Source organism: Pagrus pagrus (assembly GCF_965226575.1).
Source record: "Pagrus pagrus genome assembly, contig: HAP1_SCAFFOLD_343, whole genome shotgun sequence".
Taxonomy (NCBI): Eukaryota; Metazoa; Chordata; class Actinopteri; order Spariformes; family Sparidae; genus Pagrus; species Pagrus pagrus.
Window position 1 is genome coordinate 19,098 of NW_028175120.1, and position 23,820 is coordinate 42,917.

The following is a 23,820-nucleotide window of genomic DNA, read 5'->3' on the forward strand; positions in this document are numbered from 1 at the left end:
CAATTGTATCGTTAATGGCGTGTGCGCGCCTGACCAATGACAGTGCAGTGACCCACACAGGGCGGGATCTGAACACGGAGCGGCGCTAAAGTTTAGCTGCTTAGCTAGCAAGGACTCGTCGCGCTGCTACGTTATCAGCTGAGTTTAGTCAGCACGTGAGAACTCGTCTGACACAGAGAGTCTCCTGTTGTGTGCTACATGTGTGAAATAACAACTATAGTCTGGACTTTGTCTGCAGTGTATCTGTGTAAATGGCTTCATTCAGCGTCTCTCCCTCCCCTCTGGCACCGTGAGTTACCATGGTTACAGGAACACCCTGAAACTTTATAATGATGATCAATAAGAAGTTTTTGGTTAGTTTGACTGTACAGAATCATGAATGTTGCCTGATTGTAGCTCAATGCTTAAATCTTGTATTATAACATATAGAACAAAGCCTCAGAGCTTCTTTGATTATTAACAGTATGCTAGTGATGACAGAAAGATAACTCGCCATCAGACTGACAAGGCTGCAAAAGTTGCTGCTTGTATGATGTATTTAAACGATAAGAGGCTCACTTTAAACAATATTATTAATAATAATTAATGATGATGATGAGAAGAAGCAGTAGAAAAATAGCGTACTGAAAAGTTCTGTAGATGGTTGATTATTTGAAAGAGTAAAACTTGAGAGAAGCTTGGCAAAACAAAGGGCACAGATTGATTTCATAGATTGAAAATTACATTGAAAAGACAAAAAACATTTTAAGTGTGAATAGAACAGCTGTTCAGATCATCCTCCTGTAAAACACTGTTGGTCAAATATTTAAACTTGATGTCTGCATTAGAGAATATGGTGTGGGGTGAGGCTGTAAATCTTATCTTATTTTTTTAGCACGTGTCAAGTAACGTGCCCTGTTACATGTTTCACAAATTACAAATTGGGAATATGACTTGGCTGCAGCTCGAAAAAAAACATTTCAGTCAAAAGATTTTTTCTTTGCTTTAATCCATGCTTTTCATACTTAATTGACCTTTGAATAGTGTAACAGTAGTTCAGTACAAACATCTGAATTTAATATGGAAAATGTATTTCATGACACAAGAAGCTTATGTGTCTGATTGTACTGTAAACCTGAAGATCTTTTGAAGAGATGAGGCTATGTGTTTTAACTATGCAAGCAATCTCAGCGCACATGTGGAGGGCAGGAGTAGTTACTTGAAACCATATCAACATAAACATAATTAGCCTCTGCTTTTTATATTTTATGTACAATATTTATCATGTTAAATGTCAAAAAGTATTTTAAGTGAATACGAACATAACCAACTATTAGAGATTGAGAAAGGTTTACTGTTTAGTTTTCATACAATAATTAACAGTTGGAGTAAAGTATACTATACAGTTCTGTTCGTGTACTTATATAGGTTGTGAATGGTCATGGAAATGTTATTATGGGTCCTTGAAAAGTTTTGAAATGTTGTCCATGAAAATGTGTGGGAACCCTGTATAGCGCTTTTCCAGTCCTCTTGGACAGCTCAAAGTGCTTTACAACACATGCCACATTCACACACACATTCATACAATGATGCCGGAGGCTGCTATGCAAGGCACCAGCTGCTCATCAGGAGCAATTTGGGGTTTAGTATCTTGCTCAAGGATACTTTGACATGTAACTCGGGGGAGCTGGGATTTGAACCAGTGACCTTCCGATCACTAGACGACTCGCTCTACCTCCTGAGCTACAGCCGCCCCTACAGGCATCAAAAATAGCTTGACAATAGTCGGAAAATAGCCGATCTACAAGTTTACAACGCGTTGGTCACTATCAAAGCATAATGGGCTTCTAGAACACCTCAGCAGTACCACAGGCTGATCAGTTCCGTACCACACCCAGTGATGCAGTAATTTTTTCTAAAACAGGCCTCAACAAAGTATTGAGTGCAAAAATGAACATATTTATCAGAAGGTTGACACTTTTGTATTTTAACCCATTTGGACCTGATTCTATGAGGTTGACTCTAAAGAAGTCTTCTAAATCTACAAAGCATTTGCGGCCCACCTATCTGACCACCTAACCTGGCCTGACCTAACCTGGCTGCCTATCGGCCAGATAGGATGGTCAGATAGGTGGGCCGCACGCATTTTCAGAGCATGTTTATTATAATGATAAATCATCAATCGATTTGTGGCTTCTTAGGTCAGTTCAGGTCTGAATCCTTTTTTAAATTGTTTTCTGTAATGTGAGCTATATGCCATAACCATCCAGACTTAAACAAAAAAGGTTTGGAATATTTCGTGATGTGCAATGAAAGGTAGACTATTAAAGTTCAACTTTTTGAATTAGAGATGCACTGAATCTTTTCCAAATTGTAAACCTAACTAGACTTTATCATAAAACAATCATTTCTCTAGTGAGGACCAGGAAAAAGGTCCTCACAATGCCTATTTTTTAATTCTACTATACAAGTTGGTAGACATTTGTTCCTTACTCACTCACACTCTCTCACTTGCTCTCTTGCATTCTTTCTTTGTTTCTTTTTTAGCCTGGAACAAACATGGTGGAGTACCTCCATGATGCCAAGGCATCCAGACCATACCCCTACATCCTAACACTGGGAAATAACAATCATAATACATCTCAGGCCTTTGTCATTGTTGCTGGACAGGCTTTGGAATACGACGCACTGCTTCAGGCCATCGATGTCAGCTTCAAGGCATTCTTTATCTTCGATATTAAATACCCGAAGCAGTGTGAACATGTGTGGGAATTCATACAGAACGTAGTCTATGAAATGCCAGGAGGGGAGTCCAAACTAGTAAAGTTTCTTGAAACTAGAATACTTGCTTGCAAGTAGAGCTAATGGCGTCAAGGACAGCTTTTTTCTAGCTTTTATTTGAAGAATGTACTATAGGCCTGTTGACTGTTAGTCAATGTGAGAACAATTTAACTATTGTGGATATTTTCTATTAATACATTTTTTCAAAGATTCCAATATTGTTTTAAGTGTTTCAGGCCATCGATGTCAGCTTCAAGGCATTTTTTTCCTTCGATATTAAATACCCGAAGCAGTGTGAACATGTGTGGAATTCAAACAGAGCATAGTCTATGAAATTCCAGGAGGGGAGTCCAAACTAGTAAAGTTTCTTGAAACTAGAATACTTGCATGCAAGTAGAGCTAATGGCATCAAGGGCAGCTTTTTTCTAGCTTTTACTTGAAAAATGTACTATAGGCATGTTGACTGTTGACTGTCAATGTGAGAACAATTTAACTATTGTGGATATTTTCTATTAATACATTTTTTCAAAGATTCCAATATTGTTTTAAGTGTTTATTGCATAATATAAGCTTTGCATGACCAAATCTAGCTATGGGTAGTCTATCGCAATTTATTTTCTTATAGATTGTACTGTAATGTGTTAGAATTAATCTGGCATATTGGTTAATTTGACCCAGCATTTGGATAGATTACTGAACAAATGTGTAGTTGAATGAACCCAGAATTGTAGTTAATTTGACCCAGCATTTGGGTAGAGTATATGACACATATATGTAGTTGAAACAACCCAGAATTGTAATTAATTTGACCCAGCATTTGGGTAGAGTATATACAAATATGTGTGGTTGAATTTACCCAGATTTGCAGTTAATTTGACCCAGCATTTGGGTAGAATATTTAACTCATCTGTTGGGTTAAAATGGACCAACCCATCTTGCAGGGTCAAATTAACTACTGCTGGGCTGGTGCAATATTGACCCAGCGGTTGGGTTATAAAACAACCCAAATTGGGTTATTTTTAACCCATCATTTTTCTGTTTTGTGCTAACAGCATGCAGACCGCAGGATGGAAATGACAGGACTTCATACATCCTGAAAGGGTTTATTTCTCCATAACAACAGACTAACTCTACATTACCCGCTCATTACACGGCATAGGAGTGAAATAATTAATTTGAAACATAATGTTCATCAAAATAAAAAAAAAATTTTTAAAAAATTTTATCGATTTATAAATTGCACCATTTAACGTTAGTGCACCTGCAAGTCCAGTCTCTTCTCTTCTTTGCTTTTAACGAAGCCTTTGAATATCAATCAGTGGATCGATTGATTAACATGTTACGATGTGTGTATTTGTCTTTTGTCATAACCAAGAGATTGCAGGTTTACGGGGGCGCGTTTGTGTCGCGGACTCTGTGCCACCGAGAGGAGAGCTGTGACACCGGGTCAGAGGCTCTGATTGCAGGTTTGGTTTTCAGCCACAGTGTGGAAGGAGCCTCCACTCTCCTTGCAACAAGGTTATAAGTCATTTATCAAACAACAATGCACGATGTGTTTGTTTCTGTTTTGACGAAGGTACTTCCTACAGATGCTCGTTCACATGACTGCGTTTCACCAATCAAATGTAGCCGCTAGCGACGTTGGACTCCGTTTCACCACTCAGACAGAGTACTACAACAGCATTCATTTTTTATACATAGCCTGTCACGTCTTTCAACAGTCAGCCTAAATAAAAACAGATACCGATAGCCTATGAAACTTAGGATAAATAAATGTTATTCATTCAACTTACCTCCTCCTGGACTTTGATGCCCATCCACCAAAACACCTTTGTGTTTGGTAGCGGGGTCCGTTAGCAGCTCCACTGCCACTAGGCCTACTTGAACCAGCCCGAAAGGCTCCACTGCTGCTACTAGATCCTGGCCGAAAAAGACGCTTTAATTCCTCGTCAACGGCTGGTGGTTGGGATGTTGCTGATGAAACTCTCTGTGTCTCCGACATTGTTGTTAGCAGTTGTCTGTCATTTAATATGTTATTTAGGAGGTCAACTGTTTGCTTGAGACCATGGTTGAGACCATGGTTGAGACCCTCTCTGTCGGTCATTTGCTTTCACCTGAATCCTCATCATATCACTATACTCATACACACACACACACACACTACTATACTGTCTTACACACACTATTATAGTCATACACACACACTATTATACTCATACGCACACTATTATAGTCATACGCACACACTATTATACTCTTACACACACTACTATACTCATATGCACACACTAGTATACTCATACACACTACTATACTCATGCACACACTAGTATACTCATACACAGTATAGTGGTGTGTGTGCTTGAGTATACTAGTGTGCGTAAGAGAGTATACTAGTGTGTGCGTATGAGTATACTGGTGTGTGTAAGAGAGTATAGTGGTGTGTGCGCGTGTGTATGAGTATAGTGGTGTGTGTGAGAGCAAATATGAATAATTTCCTAAACGGCCTGTCATATATTTCTACTGTGATCTATATCTCTACTGTGTATTTCTACTGTGATGTGTATTTCTAGTGTATTTCGACTGTGTGTTATGTATTTCTAGTGTATTTGTACTGTGTGCTGTGTATTTTGATTGTGTATTTCTATTGTGATGTGTATTTCTACTGTGATTTGTATTTCTACTGTGTATTTCTATTGTGTATTTCTATTGTGATGTGTATTTGTGTATTTCTATTGTGATGTGTCTTTATGCGCATGCGCCGCAGTGTATGCAGCCTGTTCCAGTCGCTCCTGCTAACTTTAACTTTGTGTTCAACTTTCTCCTTTTTTCTTTATCTTACTTGTTCTGTTGAACAATGGGGGAATAAGATGGACGAACTCTCAGCGCTAACCCGGAATCATCAGGAATACCGGGAATGTAGTCTGATGATTTTCTCGGAGTCATGGCTATACACGGATGTTCATGACCACAATGTTTCCATGGAGGGTTTCCACACTGTCTGGGCTGACAGGGACTGCACTATGAGCGGTAAGCGCAAATGGATGGGGGGCTTGCTGTTTATGTGAACAACAGGTGGTGCAATCCTGGTCACATCACTATCAAAGACCCCATCTGCAGCCCGGATATTGAACTGTTAGCTGTGGGTCTCCGTCCCTACTATGTAGGCTACCCGGTGAATTCTCACATGCTATTGTCGTGGCTTCAGACCCCCCCCAACTTCTTGAGCACCTCACACCCATCCCCCCACTCCTCACACCTCCTCTGGCTCCCATGCTACCTGGCCTCCTCTCATTATGGACTCCAACTCTCCCCCTCCTCGACCTGCACTGTTTACACCGCTTCATGTCAGGAGACAGCTGAGCAAACTCCCCACCGGTAAGGCTGCAGGCCCTGACGGTGTCAGCCCACGGGTTCTCAGAGCCTGCGCCGAACAGCTCTGTGGAGTGCTTTATCGTGTCTTCAACATGAGCCTTAGCCTCTAGAAGGTCCCTGTGATATGGAAGACGTCCTGCCTCGTTCCAGTGCCAAAGACGCCGCAGCCCAGTGGTTTCTCGGACTACCGACCGGTGGTACTGACGTCACATATCATGAAGACCCTTGAGAGACTCGTCCTGGAGCAGCTCAGGCCTATGGTCAGGCCGCACCTGGATCCCCTCCAGTTCGCCTACCAGCCCCGGATTGGAGTCGAGGATGCCATTATCTTCCTGCTGAACCGTGTCTACGCCCACCTGGACAAGCCGGGGAGCACTGTGAGGGTCACGTTCTTTGACTTCTCCAGTGCTTTCAATACCATCAGGCCTGCTCTACTGGGTGACAAGCTGACGGCGATGCTGGTGGATCCCCCCCGTGTCCTGGATTGTGGATTACCTCACTGGCCGACCACAGTACGTGCGCTTGCGGCACTGTGTGTCAGATGCTGTGGTCACCAACACCGGGGCCCCACAAGGGACTGTCCTCTCTCCTTTCCTCTTCACCCTTTACACCACGGACTTCAGCTACCAGACAGAGTCGTGCCATCTTCAGAAGTTTTCTGATGACTCTGCTGTTGTTGGATGTACCAGCAAGGCTGAATACAGGACTGTGGTGGACAACTTTGTCACATGGTGTGAGCTGAACCACCTGCAGCTCAACACAACAAAGACTAAAGAGCTGGTGGTGGATCTGAGGAGAACCAGGAAACCAGTGACCCCAGTTTCCATCCTGGGGCTTATGCCACATTATTGTGGACATTGTTGAACACTACAAATATCTGGGGGTGTTCATAGACAATAAACTGGACTGGACTAAGAACACTGATGCCCTTTTCAAGAAGGGACAGAGCCGCCTATATTTTCTGAGGAGGCTCGCTCCTTTAACATCTGCCGGACTATGCTGAGGATGTTCTATGAGTCTGTGGTGGCCAGTGCTATTCTGTTTGCTGTTGTGTGCTGGGGCAGCAGGCTGAGAATAACAGACGCCAGCAGACTCAACAAGCTGATCAGGAAGGCCAGTGACGTTGTGGGAGCATCTTCAGCGAGAGACTAATTGCTCCAAAGTGCACCACTGAGCGCCACAGGAAGTCATTCCTACCTGTGGCCATTAAACTTTACAACTCCTCCCTCTGATCAGACTCAAATGGCTATGTATATATATATATATATATATATATATATATAAATATATTTATATATGTATATATATGTGTATCTATGTATATTTCACATATGCCATATTTTTTATTGCACTGTATATATGTACATACTTGGAGTGGTCATTGTACACTTGAGATTGAGATTGTCTACTATATTTTTCTATTTTATTTTATTTTATTTGTTGTCTACTTTACTATTGCATTTATATCTATCTCTTGTTCCATTCATGCTGTATTTTATCTCTGCTTTGCATGGAGCATCTGGAACTACAACAATTTCCCCCCAGGGATTAATAAAGTATTCTGATTCTGATTTCTACTGTGATTTGTATTTCTACTGTGTATTTCTATTGTAATGTGTATTTCTACTGAGATGTGTATTTCTACTGTGTATTTCTATCGTCTGCTCTTTATTTCTACTGTGTATTTTGACTGTGTGCTATGTGTTTCTTTTGTTTTTGCACTGTGTGCTGTGTATTTCTACTGTGATGTGTATTTGAACTGTGATGTGTATTTCTACTGTGTATTTCTATTGTGATGTGTATTGCTACTGTGTATTTATCTTGTCTGCTCTGTATTTCTACTGTGTATTTCCACTGTGTGCTATGTATTTCTAGTGTATTTGTACTGTGTGCTGTGTATTTCTACTGTGTATATCTACTGTGATGTGTATTTCTATTGTGATGTGTATTTCTACTGTGTATTTCTATTGTCTGCTCTGTATTTCTAAAGTGTATTTTGACTTTGTGCTGTGTATTTCTACTGTGTATTTCTACTGTGATCTATATCTACTGTATATTTCTACTGTGATGTGTATTTCTAGTGTATTTCTACTGTGTGCTCTGTATTTCTACTGTGTATTTCCACTGTGTGCTATGTATTTCTAGTGTATTTGCACTGTGTGCTGTGTATTTCTACTGTGTATTTCTACTGTGATGTGTATTTCCATTGTGATGTGTATTTCTAGTGTATTTGCGCTGTGTGTTGTGTAATTCTACTGTTTATTTCTATTGTCTGCTCTGTATTTATACTGTGAAGTGTATTTCCACTGTGTATTTCTATTGTCTGCTCTGTATTTCTAAAGTGTATTTTGACTCTGTGTATTTCTACTGTGTATTTCTATTGTGATGTGTATTTCTACTGTGTATTTATATTGTTGGCTCTGTATTTCTACTGTGTATTCCTATTGTTGGCTCTGTATTTCTACTGTGTATTTCTATTGTCATGTGTATTTCTACTGTGTATTTCTATTGTTGGCTCTGTATTTCTACTGTGTATTTCTCTTTACTTCTCTGTATTTCTACTGTGTATTTCGACTGTGTGCTATGCATTTCTAGTGTATTCATACTGTGTGCTGTGTATTTCTACTGTGTATTTCTACTGTGTATTTCGATTGTGATGTGTATTTCTACTCTGTATTTCGACTGTGTGCTATGTATGTCTAGTGTATTTTGACTGTTCTATGTATTTCTAGTGTATTTGTACTGTGTGTTGTGTATTTCTACTGTGTATTTCTATTGTGATGTTTATTTCTATTGTGAAGTGTATTTCTACTGTGTATTTCTATTGTGATGTGTATTTCTACTGTGATTTGTATTTCTACTGTGTATTCCTATTGTGATGTGTATTTCTACTGAGATGTGTATTTCTACTGTGTATTTCTATTGTCTGCTCTTTATTTCTACTGTGCACAATAGACATACACAGTAGAAATACACATCACAGTAGAAATACACAGTAGAAATACACAGCACACAGTACAAATACACTAGAAATACATAGCACACAGTCGAAATACACAGTAGAAATACAGAGCCAACAATATAAATGCACAGTAGAAATACACAGCACAGAGTCAAAATACACTTTAGAAATACAGAGCAGACAACAGATATACACAGTGGAAATACACATTACAGTATAAATACAGAGCAGACAACAGATATACACAGTGGAAATACACATCACAGTATAAATACAGAGCAGACAATAGAAATACACAGTAGAAATACACAGCACACAGTACAAATACACTAGAAATACATAGCACACAGTCGAAATACACAGTAGAAATACACATCACAGTAGAAATCCATTGTAGAAATACACAGTAGAAATAAACATCACACAGTGGAAATATACAGTAGAAATACACATCACAATAGAAATACACAGTAGAAATACATAGCACACAGTCGAAATACACAGTAGAAATACACATCACAGTAGAAACACACATCACAATAGAAATACACATCACAATAGAAATACACAGTAGAAATAGACATCACAATAGAAATACACATCACAATAGAAACACACATTAGAAATACACGGCAAACAGTACAGATACACAATAAATACATAGCAAAGAGTCGAAATACACTGTAAAAAAACACATCACAATAGAAATACACAGTAGTAATACACATCACAATAGAAATACACAGTAGAAATACACATCACAATAGAAATACAGAGCCAACAATAGAAATACACAGTAGAAATACACATCACAATAGAAATACACAGTAGAAATAAACAGCACAATGGAAATACACATCACAGTAGAAATACATTGTAGAAATACACATTACACAGTAGAAATACACACTAGCTGTGCATAGCACACAGTGGAAATATACAGTAGAAATACACATCACAATAGAAATACACAGTCAAAATACACAGCACACAGTACAAATACACTAGAAATACATAGCACACAGTAGAAATAGACATCACAATAGAAATACACATCACAATAGAAACACACATTAGAAATACACGGCAAACAGTACAGGTACACAATAAATACATAGCAAACAGTCGAAATACACTGTAGAAAAACACATCACAATAGAAATACACAGTAGAAATACACTGCACACAGTACAAATACACTAGAAATACATAGCACACAGTCGAAATGCACAGTAGAAATACAGAGCAGACAAGAGAAATACACAGTAGAAATACAGAGCAGACAAGAGAAATACACAGTAGAAATACAGAGCCAACAATAGAACTACACAGTAGAAATACACATCACAATAGAAATACAGAGCCAACAATAGAAATACGCAGTAGAAATACACAGCACACAGTACAAATACACTAGAAATACATAGCACACAGTCGAAATACACAGTAGAAATACACATCACAGTAGAAATCCATTGTAGAAATACACAGTGGAAATAAACATCACACAGTGGAAATATACAGTAGAAATACACATCACAATAGAAATACACAGTAGAAATACATAGCACACAGTCGAAATACACAGTAGAAATACACATCACAGTAGAAACACACATCACAATAGAAATACACATCACAATAGAAATACACAGTAGAAATATACAGTAGAAATACACATCACAGTAGAAATAGACATCACAATAGAAATACACATCACAATAGAAACACACATTAGAAATACACGGCAAACAGTACAGATACACAATAAATACATAGCAAAGAGTCGAAATACACTGTAAAAAAACACATCACAATAGAAATACACAGTAGTAATACACATCACAATAGAAATACACAGTAGAAATACACATCACAATAGAAATACAGAGCCAACAATAGAAATACACAGTAGAAATACACATCACAATAGAAATACACAGTAGAAATAAACAGCACAATGGAAATACACATCACAGTAGAAATACAGTGTAGAAATACACATTACACAGTAGAAATACACACTAGCTGTGCATAGCACACAGTGGAAATATACAGTAGAAATACACATCACAATAGAAATACACAGTCAAAATACACAGCACACAGTACAAATACACTAGAAATACATAGCACACAGTAGAAATAGACATCACAATAGAAATACACATCACAATAGAAACACACATTAGAAATACACGGCAAACAGTACAGGTACACAATAAATACATAGCAAACAGTCGAAATACACTGTAGAAAAACACATCACAATAGAAATACACAGTAGAAATACACTGCACACAGTACAAATACACTAGAAATACATAGCACACAGTCGAAATGCACAGTAGAAATACAGAGCAGACAAGAGAAATACACAGTAGAAATACAGAGCAGACAAGAGAAATACACAGTGGAAATACAGAGCCAACAATAGAACTACACAGTAGAAATACACATCACAATAGAAATACAGAGCCAACAATAGAAATACGCAGTAGAAATACACATCACAATAGAAATACACAGTAGAAATAAATAGCACACAGTGCAAATACACTAGAAATACATAGCACACAGTTGAAATACACAGTAGAAATACACATCACAATGGAAATACACATCACAGTAGAAATACATTGTAGAAATACACAATAGCTGTGCATAGCACACAGCAGAAAAAAACAGTAGAAATACACAGTAGGAATAAACATCACACAGTGGAAATATACAGTAGAAATACATATCACAATAGAAATACACAGTAGAAATACACAGCACACAGTACAAATACACTAGAAACACATAGCACACAGTCGAAATACACAGTATAAATACACATCACAGTAGAAATACACAACAATAGAAATACACAGTAGAAATATACAGTAGAAATACACAGTAGAAATACACATCACAATAGAAACACACATTAGAAATACACGGCACACAATACAGATACACAAGAAATACATAGCAAACAGTCGAAATACACAGTAGAAAAACACATCACAATAGAAATACACAGCAGAAATACACCGCACACAGTACAAATACACTAGAAATACATAGCACACAGTCGAAATACACAGTAGAAATACAGAGCAGACAAGAGAAATACACAGTAGAAATACAGAGCCAACAATAGAAATACACAGTAGAAATACACATCACAATAGAAATACACAGTAGAAATAAACAGCACACAGTGCAAATACACTAGAAATACATAGCACACAATCGAAATACACAGTAGAAATACACATCAAAATGGAAATACACATCACAGTAGAAATACATTGTAGAAATACACATTACACAGTAGAAATACACAATAGCTGTGCATAGCACACAGCAGAAAAACACAGTAGAAATACACAGTGGAAATAAACATCACACAGTGGAAATATACAGTAGAAATACACAGCACACAGTCGGAATACACAGTAGAAATACACAGTAGCAATACAGAGCACAAAGTAGAAATACACAGAAATACAGAGCACAAAGTAGAAATACACATAAAACAGTAGAAATACACACAACACTGTGGAAATACACAGTAGAAAACCCAGCACACAGTAGAAAAAGATAGTAAATTCAAAGCATACAATAGAAATACACAGTAGAAATACACATCACAGTAGATATACACAAAAGAAATACTGCACAGTGCAAAAAGACGCTTCTCTCACTCTGAAACGCTCTAAATTGACATGAGTAAGTTTCCACCATAAATGAATTAAAGGACACGTGAAACCATCCTTGCCTTAAAATAGATCCAAATTTAGCATGTCCAGGCTAGGAAACTTGTTTGAAAAACCTTTATTCATTGAAATACAACATAGTCTACTTCACAGTTCAAAAACACACGTCTCTCGCTCTGAAATGCTCAAAGTTGACAGAAGTGAGTTTTCACCATAATTGCCATGATATTTATCCAAATTCAACTATTCCTGACAAAGAAAAATCCTTGAAAACGGTCCCTGTATGGTCCATGTCAGGCCCGTGCAGAGACCTTTGGAGGGGCAGATGCTCAAGAAAAAAAAAGGCATAAAAACTATATATATATATATATATATATACATATTAGCAGTAATCATCATGATGATGAGAAAAGAAAAGACATTAACTTACAGTAAGGTACTACCTATGCTGAGGATGAATTTACTTGCTGAGGGAGCTACTCTATCAGGTGAGCTATAGGCCTACATCAGCCATAATGCTGCGTCGTGTCTACCGTTTTAAGAGTTGTCTGCGGTAAAAAAGCTGGCCCCAACCGACTTTTAGCTTTATCACATCAGCTGTGGAGGACTAAACGTGACTTAAGTATAAATAAATAAATAAATGCATGAAGAAATGTATACATAAATGTTGAAATAAATACATAAATAAATAAATGCAGGAATAAATAAATATATGCATAAATAAATAAATGAATAAATAAATAAATAAATGCTGAAATAAATGAATAAATAAATAAATAAATGCTGAAATAAATGTATCAATAAATAAATAAATAAAAGAATAAATAAATAAATGCTTTATATTTATTTCTACATATCTGTACACCTACATTTATTTATTTCTGTATTTCTGTGTCCATATGTTAATGAGGTAGGAGGTCCTAACCTCAGTCAGCAGCATGATTGGTTACAGGAGTGTGCTCGATGCGGGTCGACTACTTCTGCCTTACTAGCAGCGCTGATGTTGTTGGCTACCAGCCCGCCCGCTCAGCTAACCCTTAGCTGCAGTTCTGATTTAGTTATGGCAGTTTTTGTACGAGCAATTGCGAATGAATTGCGATCATTAGCGAACCATGCAACCAACGACTATGTTCAGTTTCGTCTGGATAGATTGATGGATGACTTGGCTCAGCTCAACGCCGGTATGGATGTGCAAACTGAGCTATCAGTGTTAGACGGTCTGGAAGAAGTCGCCCGCCAACTTTACATCCTGTCAGAGACAGAGGAAGGGACCCTTGGACGTCCGTCGTACAATATACCCCCCACTTTAATCGAAGCACACCTTCTCTGGGGGCACACCGCTAAGGAAATAGCACAGGTGTTCGGAGTGTGCGAGAGAACAATTCGTCGGAGGATGGCACAGTACGGAATAAGGTACTCCGGATTGTCTTTTTGTCTGGTTTCCCGTTTAGCTTCTTTTAAAGGTGGCAATATATGTGTGCAAATTCACAGAGATATTTAACTAGCTAGTGTTTATTGATGGTAAAGTTGCTCACCTTATCTCCAAATACCACTGGGAAATATACTGTGTTTATCTTATATAGTCTAACATTAGGTGCCAGTTGAGCATAAAATGCGTGTTAGTCTAAGCTTTTAGTATAAATTGTTCATGATATTGTAGCGTCCCTAAATGAGAAGCTACGACACGTTCAGATGGGTTTTCTTTTCCTTTATTTATCACTTGAACACAGGCTACTGTGGGCCGTAGCCAACGCCAAAACAATAAAACTCGCTGCCTCAAAAGTGCACATACACGCTAACATCGCTCCTTCCTGCATTCACCCGCAGACCTCTCAAACAACCCTGACCTCTCTCACTCTCAGCCAATCACAGACAAGCTATCTCACACACTCCCTGTCATAGGTAGCTGAAAATGACTGACAGGCTTCACAGTTTCTAAACGTGGAACACGTTCACTGACATTAAGGAAAACTCAGTAACTGCCTCAACAAACCTTGGTTTAACACACAGTATCACACAGTGACCTACACATCACTTTATCAACCCAGTCCGTTACAGTATTATAGAACATTTATCCCTACAATAATGTCTCCTTGCACTGCTCTGTAATCTGAGTTTAAGTTAACTAAAAATTAACTAACGTTACTGATATTAATTTACATTAATATGCACTGGGAGTCGGTCTAACAATACTTGATGATATAGGCCTATATGCTTTGGTTTTCAATGACAGATGGACTGGTGACTAACATGCTTATATTACTGACAAACTTAGTGTAGGAGCCAAAATGGGTTTGGCCTGTATTATTAATTGTTTATCCTGCACATGCTCTTTGGTTACTATTATTTCCGGCAATTAACACCTGGGTGTAGATTCACGGCATTTTACCTGTTTCAGTTGCACGGCGGTTCTGGTTAGACAAAGAGGGTGAGTGGGGCTCGATATTTTCTGTTGACCGTTTCGTTTTATTTCCATAACGTATCGTTTTGTTTCCATATACTTATATCATTTTTTGTGTCAATAAACACTTTAAAAAAGTCACTTTGAGTCAAGAATGGATTTATTCGAGCGTGTCGCAGACAAGACCCCACTGAGTTTCTTAGCGGCCTTTTAAATTGGACAATTAGTCGCTACACTTAGTTTATCATATGTACTCCTTACAGGTAGTGGATTTGTGCTGCTGCATTTGTTGATACTGTACATGGGTGCCATTAATTAACATCTTCAGTTTGTCGGATAATCTGTAACCCTATTTCTGGAGGAAAAGTGAACAGAGTCAGATGTGACATTTCAGCACAATTGCATTAGTTTGATACATGATAGTGTTGCATTTATAAACTCATACAATATGAAAGATTTTAACTTAAATTATAAATAAAATTAATAAACTGATAGGTATTTAGGTTATTTCTACAGGACACAGCAGCTGAGTTTAGACTAAACAGGAATGAGGTTTGTTTTAGGTGACATCGATTTAAAATAATCTAAACCTTTCACTGCAGCTAACGACAGTACAAACAAAACAATGATCACAAGGAGTCTGTTGCTCTGTGAGATAGGTGACATTACTTTTTTGCCTCTTGTGACTTTTTTCTTTCATTTCATTTCATTTTTGATGATCAGAGTCCACAATCTATTAACTCCAATAGAGGACAACAGTCTGGATGAAACTGTGACCCAAATTCTGCAGCAGCATCCCATGTCTGGATACAAAATGATGGTTGGGCACCTGAATGCACAAGGCATACGCATACAAAGTAAGGAATTGTATTTATTACCCATTCATTTGTTCGGGGGTTATTTTATGTTGGGATTTGGCCTACTTGCTGATTTACTCACAATGTGAGGAAACTGCTTTATTTAGTGCTAGTCTTTGTGAATTCACTGCCAGATTGGGGAATGCTTTTTTTTTTTTCAGTACACCATATCTGTGCATTGTTTTGCCTATTATAGGACAGCGTGTCCAGGAATCCATGCGGCGAGTGGATCCTGGTGGAGTTTTGATGCGCACCCTTCAGCTGAACCCAAGAAGGCATAGGAAGTATTCTGTTAGAGCACCGAACAGTTTATGGCACATCGATGGAAATCACAAACTGATAAGGTATCAAAAAAACATTCCATCTCAAAAAAAAAACATCTCAAGCATCCACTTTATTGTAGATTGTACTAATGTAAGATACTTACTACCCAGTTTAGTGTATATCCAGAGCAGTTACAAAAGTCCATCTATCTATTTTAATTAACCTACCAGTGTCACTGAAAGCCAGACTAGGATTTATCAATGGTGGATGGATCAAATTATTTAATTCATCAATGTTCTTGTGCATGCAAATCAGTTTTACTGACTTCTGCCAGCACCAAAATTAAGAGTTACGCTGGTTGGTTCTTTTAACTTTTCACAGTACTCCATTGTAGATTGTACAATGTAGAAATTGTAATCTGACAGGGGCTAAAATGGCTACGACTCCCACACTGTGCACCCAGTATTGATGTCAATATTCCCAAATTAAAGTTGCACTCAACAGTTTAACCTCAGCCATTGTCTTCTTTGAAATCTAATATGATGGAGTACAGTGCTAAAAACAGAAAATGTCAGTGACCAAAGACTAAAAGCTCTACAACATGCAGCTGGCCTCAAAGGCTATTTTTAATCTAAATACTCACCAGAACCTTGTATAAATTCACTTTGCCATGTGTGGGTGTAAATTTTGTGAGCTGGAAATAAATACAAAGAAATGTTGACCTAGAAGTATATCAGGATTTTTATTTATGCTTGTGTGTTAAAGATTTCAGATAGAGAAGTTCTGTTCAAATAGGCTTATACAGTATGCTCTGTGTAAATCTGGCCTAAACTTGCACATAAAGAGATGCATGATACAGGTAGTGGTATTGATCTTAGTCTGTTCTCATACGTATCTATTTCAGATGGCATATTGTTGTGCATGGTGGTATTGACGGCTTTAGTCGTTTGATTGTATACTTGAGTGCCGCCACCAACAATCGTGCAGCAACGGTCCAATAAAGCTTTCTGGAAGCTGTCGGTGTCTATGGTGTGCCATCACATGTGAGGTCAGATAAAGGCGGGGAAAATGTTGATGTTGCACGCTACATGGTGATTAATAGAGGACTGAACAGGAATTCACACATTGCTGGCAGGAGTGTCCATAACCAAAGGTAACATAATCTTCCATTCAGACATTTATCAAAATAACACTTTGTAAAAGATGGCCATATAAACTGACTTAACCTGTCTCCTCAAGTCTATCTTAATACAATCAAGCTTTGTGGCAGCAGATTATGAGCTTTTCAACATTAACGTTAGTGTAAATATTGAAAGAGTTGTTCTCCTATTGTCTCTCTGTAATCTATACTGACCAGGAGAAGATTACTATTCTAGTGTGATTCCAATGTAAGTGATGACAAATCTACAGTCCTCATTCTGTAGTTCAGCTGAACTTCATTCTGAAGCTAATATGAGGCTTCAGCAGTCACAGAACAAGGCGACCCATCACTTACAATAGAATGGTTAGCATTAGATTTTCCACAGCCAGTATAGATGGACAGAGGAACAACTACAGCGACCAAAAACTCTTTCATCATACATGTGGGCATGTGAGCATTGTTTGAAGACAAACTTAAAAAAAAAATCAACTTGTCCTTTTAAGAGATTAAAATTAAACTTTGTCATTAACTGTTATTTAGACTGAATATTGAATACATCACTTATTACCTATTTAATTCAGTTCTAATTTACTGTGCTTATCATTGATGGGAGTGTTGTCATACACCAACAGTAGGTAAAAGTATTGGGTAAAGGTATTTTCCTGTATGTTGTGTCTTTGTTCATTGTAGGTAGAATAAACAGTTTTTCCTTTATACCCATCAGAATTGAAAGGCTCTGGAGAGACGTTTATGTGGGAGTTCTTGATCTCTTCTACACCATCTTTACCAACCTTGAGAGAGAAGGCCATCTCATTCCTGACAATGAAATGCATCTCTATGCTCTGCACTGGTGCTTCCTGCCCCACATACAGAAGCACCTTCAGTTTTTCCAGCGTGGCTGGAACTGCCACAGACTACGCACTGAGGGCAACCACTCACCGCTGCAACTGTGGACTCGCCATGAGCATGAGGCGCAGCAGGGCCCCATACAGGTTTGAATTTATTCAGTAATTCTGTTTTACTTTAACTTTTAATTTCCTACATGGGATATTGTCAACATTATCTCCACTTTATGTCCATTATAAAGTGCATGTATCAGTAGCAAAATGTAACTAATCGTGGCTTGTTGTTCAGGAACTAAATGTGATGGATTTATATTGCCTATCATTGGCACTTTCAACACAATAAGGTATTGCTACAATGTTGTGGTCAAACAAGGAGCAGTGATTTAGAGAGAAAATAATACATATTAGCTCTCAAAATTAATGTATTGGCTCTTGGAAATCGTAGTCAAGCTCTTTCTGATGCCATAGCTGTTTTTGGGGCATATACAGAATCCCAGATGATAAACAAGTGATATTTTAAACTAGGTTCTGTAAAATGAATGAATATGGCTTACAGTCCTGTAGACATATTTACCATAAAAATCTTTAAGACTTTGATTTTGATTGACCCTTAACCTCAGCTCTTGCAATTGCAGGTTGACATGGAGTTTGGAGTTGACTGGACTGGACCGAGTGGTCACCGTCAGCCTGGTGTTGTGGTCCCTGAAGTTCAGCTGCAGCGCTCACTGACTGACCAGGAAGTTGCAAGTCTACCAGACCCTGATGTCCCTCTGTCCAATGTGATGGATGCGTATGTACAAAGTGTGAGCTTATTGTCAGAAATGCTCCAGTAAATCCATATTGCTCAAGTTCTGATAAAGAAGCCGGTATTGTGGTTTAGCAGTTCTGATATTTGTGTTGAATCGCATTCTTATTTGCCAAAAACATCTTTGTTTCAAGTGTCTAAAATGTTTTGGTTTTTTTTTAAGTAAAAAGAATGGTAATGACAGCATTTTTATTTTATACCAGATGTCAAAACTTACATTGTACAATATGACTGCAAACAAACACTTTTTGCAATAAGCAATTTTTTTTAACCATTAAGTTTAAAGGAATAGTTCACCCTTAAAACGAAATTCAGTCATTATCGACTCACCCACATGCTGATTACAAATCCGGTGTAGTTTTTTATTCCTCAAAGTCCAGTTGGAGCACGGCGCTGGTACCCTCCGGCAGTAAACATGGATGTAACGGCTGCAAAAGGCGCCCGAGAGAAAAGGTCCATAAAACTACACAACAACGTCGTACACGTTAGTACACTTTTATAGCCTATGCCGTCGTTTCGAGTAAACTCTGGATGTCGCCACTTCAGGACACTTGGATTGCAGCGGACGAGCAGTATGGAGGAATATTACAACGTTTTTGTGTGCACAGACTGGCTCCAAATTGACAAGATGGCGGCGCTCATATCTGTAATATTTAGGCTTCACTTTTGTACAGTGGGAGTATCTATAAAGTTGATCAAGTTGAATTATCAGTATTTAAATTGAATGAATTAATTACAAAAATATATTTATTTTTTTCCCTGACATCATCTATTATTTTTGTAGCACACTTGAATGATCCACAGTGTGTTTGGAGTTGTATGTTTTTTTTATTTCCTCCTGCAAACATAAACGTGATGCAGCATTGTAAATCGTGCACTGCTCTCTGAGCTTCATCTGAACAACACAATGCATGTATTGACCTGCCCTGACAAAGAGCGACCCTAAACCACAAACTCCCTCTTGTGGTGAAACTCTGGAATTACAATGCCTTACTCTTGTCCTTTGAGCCACAACAATTACCAAACAGTCCATGTCAAAACAAATAAACAAATATATAGGGGGTGTCCTTTTAAGCCACTGTCCCACATTTCTATCGTCCTAGCCCCAATTTGTATCAATAAAATCATACTTGAAAAATCGTACCAACTTGATTTTCTCACGAATATCAAGGTCAGCACAGTCCTTAATATCGATTGTGGCTTCTTCTGGGGATCCACCAAAGAGCACATGCAGGATAGCTGGGCTCAGTCCACCAAAGCATGGCCCATCATGTAGAAATGAATGACCGATCATTCGACCAGCAACAACAAAGAAGTCACTCTCCAAAAGCAGATGGGAAGTGGAGTGAATCCGATGATCTTGTTCCCCTCAAAAAGAAGAGTTCCCCCTGGCACTTGAATACAAAGAGAAAAGCAAAGCATATAGACAGTAATGTAAAGGACATAGATATTTAACTATCATACAGAATTAGTTAAGGAAATATCAATCAGCCACTGAATATTCTGGTTGATCCTGTAGAAACCTAAAGGTACACAGTTGCGACATTCACATTTACGAAAAAGGTTAGTATTCTCTGGGTATACGTAAAGGTCTGGGAAGACAGATCTGTTTTCAGTCTGGAACTGGTACCAACCAAACACCAAAGTGAATATTTACTTACCAAAATTTATCTCAAACCCATACTGAACATTTTTGACATGATGGTTGCAAAGAAATGGCGAGTCACACCATCACCAATTGCTGGATCTCCTGAAAAAGCAGAACACACGGTACAGACATCAGTTAAATGAAAACTGTAAAAAATATATATATTTTTTATCTTTAGTTTTGTATGTGTAAGCAATTTACCCTTAAGTGTGCATGTCAAGGGGCAAGCCCACTCAACATAAGCCATCTTATAAAAAGAAAGGAGTGCCCTTTCCCTGTCCACTGCACTGTCTCGAAGATCCATGGTAAGACTTAAAAATTTTCCAGTTGCGTGCTGACTTAAAATGGCTTCTTTGAATCTCTTTGCTGACTCTGTAGGATTTGGTGCAATTTGCCAATCTAAAAGTAGTTGTTCAAATGCTCAAATTAATACTGGATCAATTAATATACAGAGTGCAACAAGTTATTGAAATAAATTATGTAATATTTAATAACGTAACAAACCAGGGAAGCCTCTCTCTTCAGTGGGATCTAGATCAACCATCTCAGGAGCAGGCACACAACCCTGAGGTGGCACCGAGTAGTTTGAGTTGTTGGCCCTTGATGTCTCCCTCACCTGTGGCCTCGTCAACATGCTGACAAATCTACCTTCACTTCAGGAGGAGTTGGCACTTTCTGTGGAAACCTCAACCTCTACCTCACCACTGCTCTGTGATGGTCTTGAGTAAAAAGAGGTAATTTTTGTTAGTTTGGCTAGTATATTTTATATTGCATAACACACTCACAAAAACACTGCAATCTAGTAAAACTAAAGTTTAAAAGTAGAAAAGGATGGCCATATATATATAATCAATCAATTCCATTCAAACTCTAAGACTTTCCCTCAAGACCAATATCCAGGATCTATATCCTCCACATTTGGATGCACAACAATGTATGAACAATATGGCTTTTCAGAGGGATTGTTGGCATCAAAATAACTAATATTTGGGCCCACAATAATGAAACATTAGATGTGCGGATCTGTCATGTCTGCCCTGCACTTAGACATGTATAGTTACAATTGTTTAACACACACACACACACACACACACACACACACACACACACACACTCACTCAAAATGCTTTACACCTTATGGCTGACTACACATGCAGCATGATTTACAAATGTGATATTTTAGTTCTGTAGAGCATACCTCATGCATTCATCACTATGAGCTTTTATGCGTGAAAAAGGGAATTCCTCTCCACACCCGACACATTTCTGAGGTGGTCCAATTAGCTCATTACTGCAGTCTGGTCGACTGTCCTATAAACAAGATCATTTTAAAAATCATCAAAAGCAATAACTATGTGACTGTCATTCACAGTCTGCATTTTTAAAATGGGAACACCAGTCAAAAAGTGAGGAACTTACAGGGTCCAGATTCAGGTTCCTTTGGAGTGGTCGTATGAAAAGAGTGACATGACCAATCTGGGTTTGGGGATCTTTCAGGTGTCTTACATGATAACCCTCATTGGGACAGGGGATGCGGATCAGGTGGCGACTGCGTGTTGTTCCAGAGATTTTGAGCAACTCAAATCCACCCCCTAGTCTGAGTTTTGGATAGGCTTTATACAGAAATTCTTTAAATTCGTTTGCATCTGTATGGCTACCTGAAAAGAGAAGATAATAATAAAATAACAGGTCTAGAAATTACTTATTTTTAAAAAAAAAACCTTTAGCATTTGGAGCATTATTAAGACAAGTTTTTGACAAGCATGTCATGGCTGATACCAACGGATTCCTTAGATTTTCTAATTTCATGACATAACAATATCCTCATGCTAGCTTTAAAATTGAGCCCTCTACAGCCTCTGAAAGACAAAATGCCGGACGAGGAAGAGGCAGGCAATCTCAATTCGAATTAATTCAATTTGAATCCCAAATTCATATAGGCTACACTACCCAGCAAACATTTTCTCGACCTGCGTCTAGATGAAGACGTCCAGTCAACGTCGCGTCACGTCGTGACTTTAATTCGACTGTTTTTCAACATCAAAAAATAATATCATGGCAAATATGACCTAATTTAAATATGCATTTTAGAGCGGTTTAACTGAATAAACACTGCCAGAAAATGTTTTCTCGACCTGCGTCTAGATAAAGACGTCCAATCGACGTCGCGTCACGACGTGACTTTAATTCGACTTTTTTTCGACATGATAACATTAGGGGGAATACGATCTCAAAGAAAACATATTTAACTGAAAAAACACTGTCAAGAATGATTTCCTCTATCTAGCCTACTGCTGTGTCTAGATGCAGATATCCAATCATGTCGGGACGTCTGATTAACGTCGGGCAGGCAGGTTGATTTGACGTCTATCTGAGGGGCTGAAATGACCAACGTCATTTAGACGTTGTTTCAACTACATATCAACGCACGAATGTTAAAAACTATTCGAAATAATGGAAATATGTTCGTGAATTTAAGAAAATATTGTAGTATCATATTGGCAATGTGGGCTGAAATGTTTGTAGTTCATATGCCAGGCCTATAGGTGTCGCTTGACATGCACCAAAAACGGGACGGACCACCATCTGGTCCACGGACATTGATATGTGGCCAGAAATCGTCTTATAACCGGGGTCTAACCGTTGACACCATAGACATATATACATAGACGCCGCATTGACTGCTGCCGCCCACTAGAGCGACGTGCCTACAGGGTGGCCATCTTGGAACAGGACCACTCGCTCCTACAGTGCATTACGTCTATGGAGAAATGATGTGTCTACACAATAAAAATGATCATAAATCGCTCATTTGTCAAGCTATTTTCACGGGGTTTGTTTGTCAAACATCAGACCAGATAGACAGACAGACAGACACACATAAATAGAACAAAAATAACCCAAAAAACGTTCAGGTGTGTTCAGGTCTTTATTGCTTGAAGGCTATTACATTTGAGTATCTTCTTCTTCTTCTTCTTCTTCTTCTTCTTCTTCTTCTTCTTCTTCTTCTTCTTATTCTTATTATTATTATTATTATTATTATTTTATATTAATA

The 23,820-nt window shown here is 38.3% G+C and overlaps 1 protein-coding gene and 1 long non-coding RNA gene across 3 annotated transcripts; one reads left to right on the forward strand and one right to left on the reverse strand.

Moving 5' to 3' along the window:
* Window positions 1-67: 67 nt before the first annotated feature.
* On the forward strand, window positions 68-20,260 carry LOC311254113 (uncharacterized protein). Of its 2 annotated transcripts, none has more exons than XM_084384517.1 (5): window positions 68-289; window positions 15,929-16,062; window positions 16,259-16,406; window positions 18,192-18,459; window positions 18,948-20,260. In XM_084384517.1, exons 1-5 carry the CDS (start codon window positions 252-254, stop codon window positions 19,143-19,145), a joined length of 786 nt encoding a protein of 261 aa, XP_084240643.1. In that variant the 5' UTR covers window positions 68-251; the 3' UTR covers window positions 19,146-20,260. The 2 variants fall into 2 exon arrangements, with proteins under 2 accessions (XP_084240643.1, XP_084240642.1); XM_084384516.1 differs by lacking the exon at window positions 68-289 and adding an exon at window positions 13,780-14,217.
* A 45-nt stretch (window positions 20,261-20,305) lies between these two features.
* On the reverse strand, window positions 20,306-21,132 carry LOC311254112. Its single transcript, XR_014622203.1, has 3 exons — window positions 20,967-21,132; window positions 20,779-20,867; window positions 20,306-20,511 (listed from the first exon to the last, which is right to left on the reverse strand). It is a non-coding gene; the product is annotated as an uncharacterized lncRNA (long non-coding RNA).
* Window positions 21,133-23,820: the final 2,688 nt, after the last annotated feature.

Coding starts and splice junctions, on each gene's coding strand:
- LOC311254113 (XM_084384516.1), top strand. CDS start 13,805: ATGTTGTTGGCTACCAGCCCGCCCGCTCAGCTAACCCTTAGCTGCAGT. Junction 16,407..18,191: donor GGAAATCACAAACTGATAAG/GTATCAAAAAAA, acceptor TATACCCATCAG/AATTGAAAGGCTCTGGAGAG. Junction 18,460..18,947: donor CGCAGCAGGGCCCCATACAG/GTTTGAATTTAT, acceptor TTGCAATTGCAG/GTTGACATGGAGTTTGGAGT.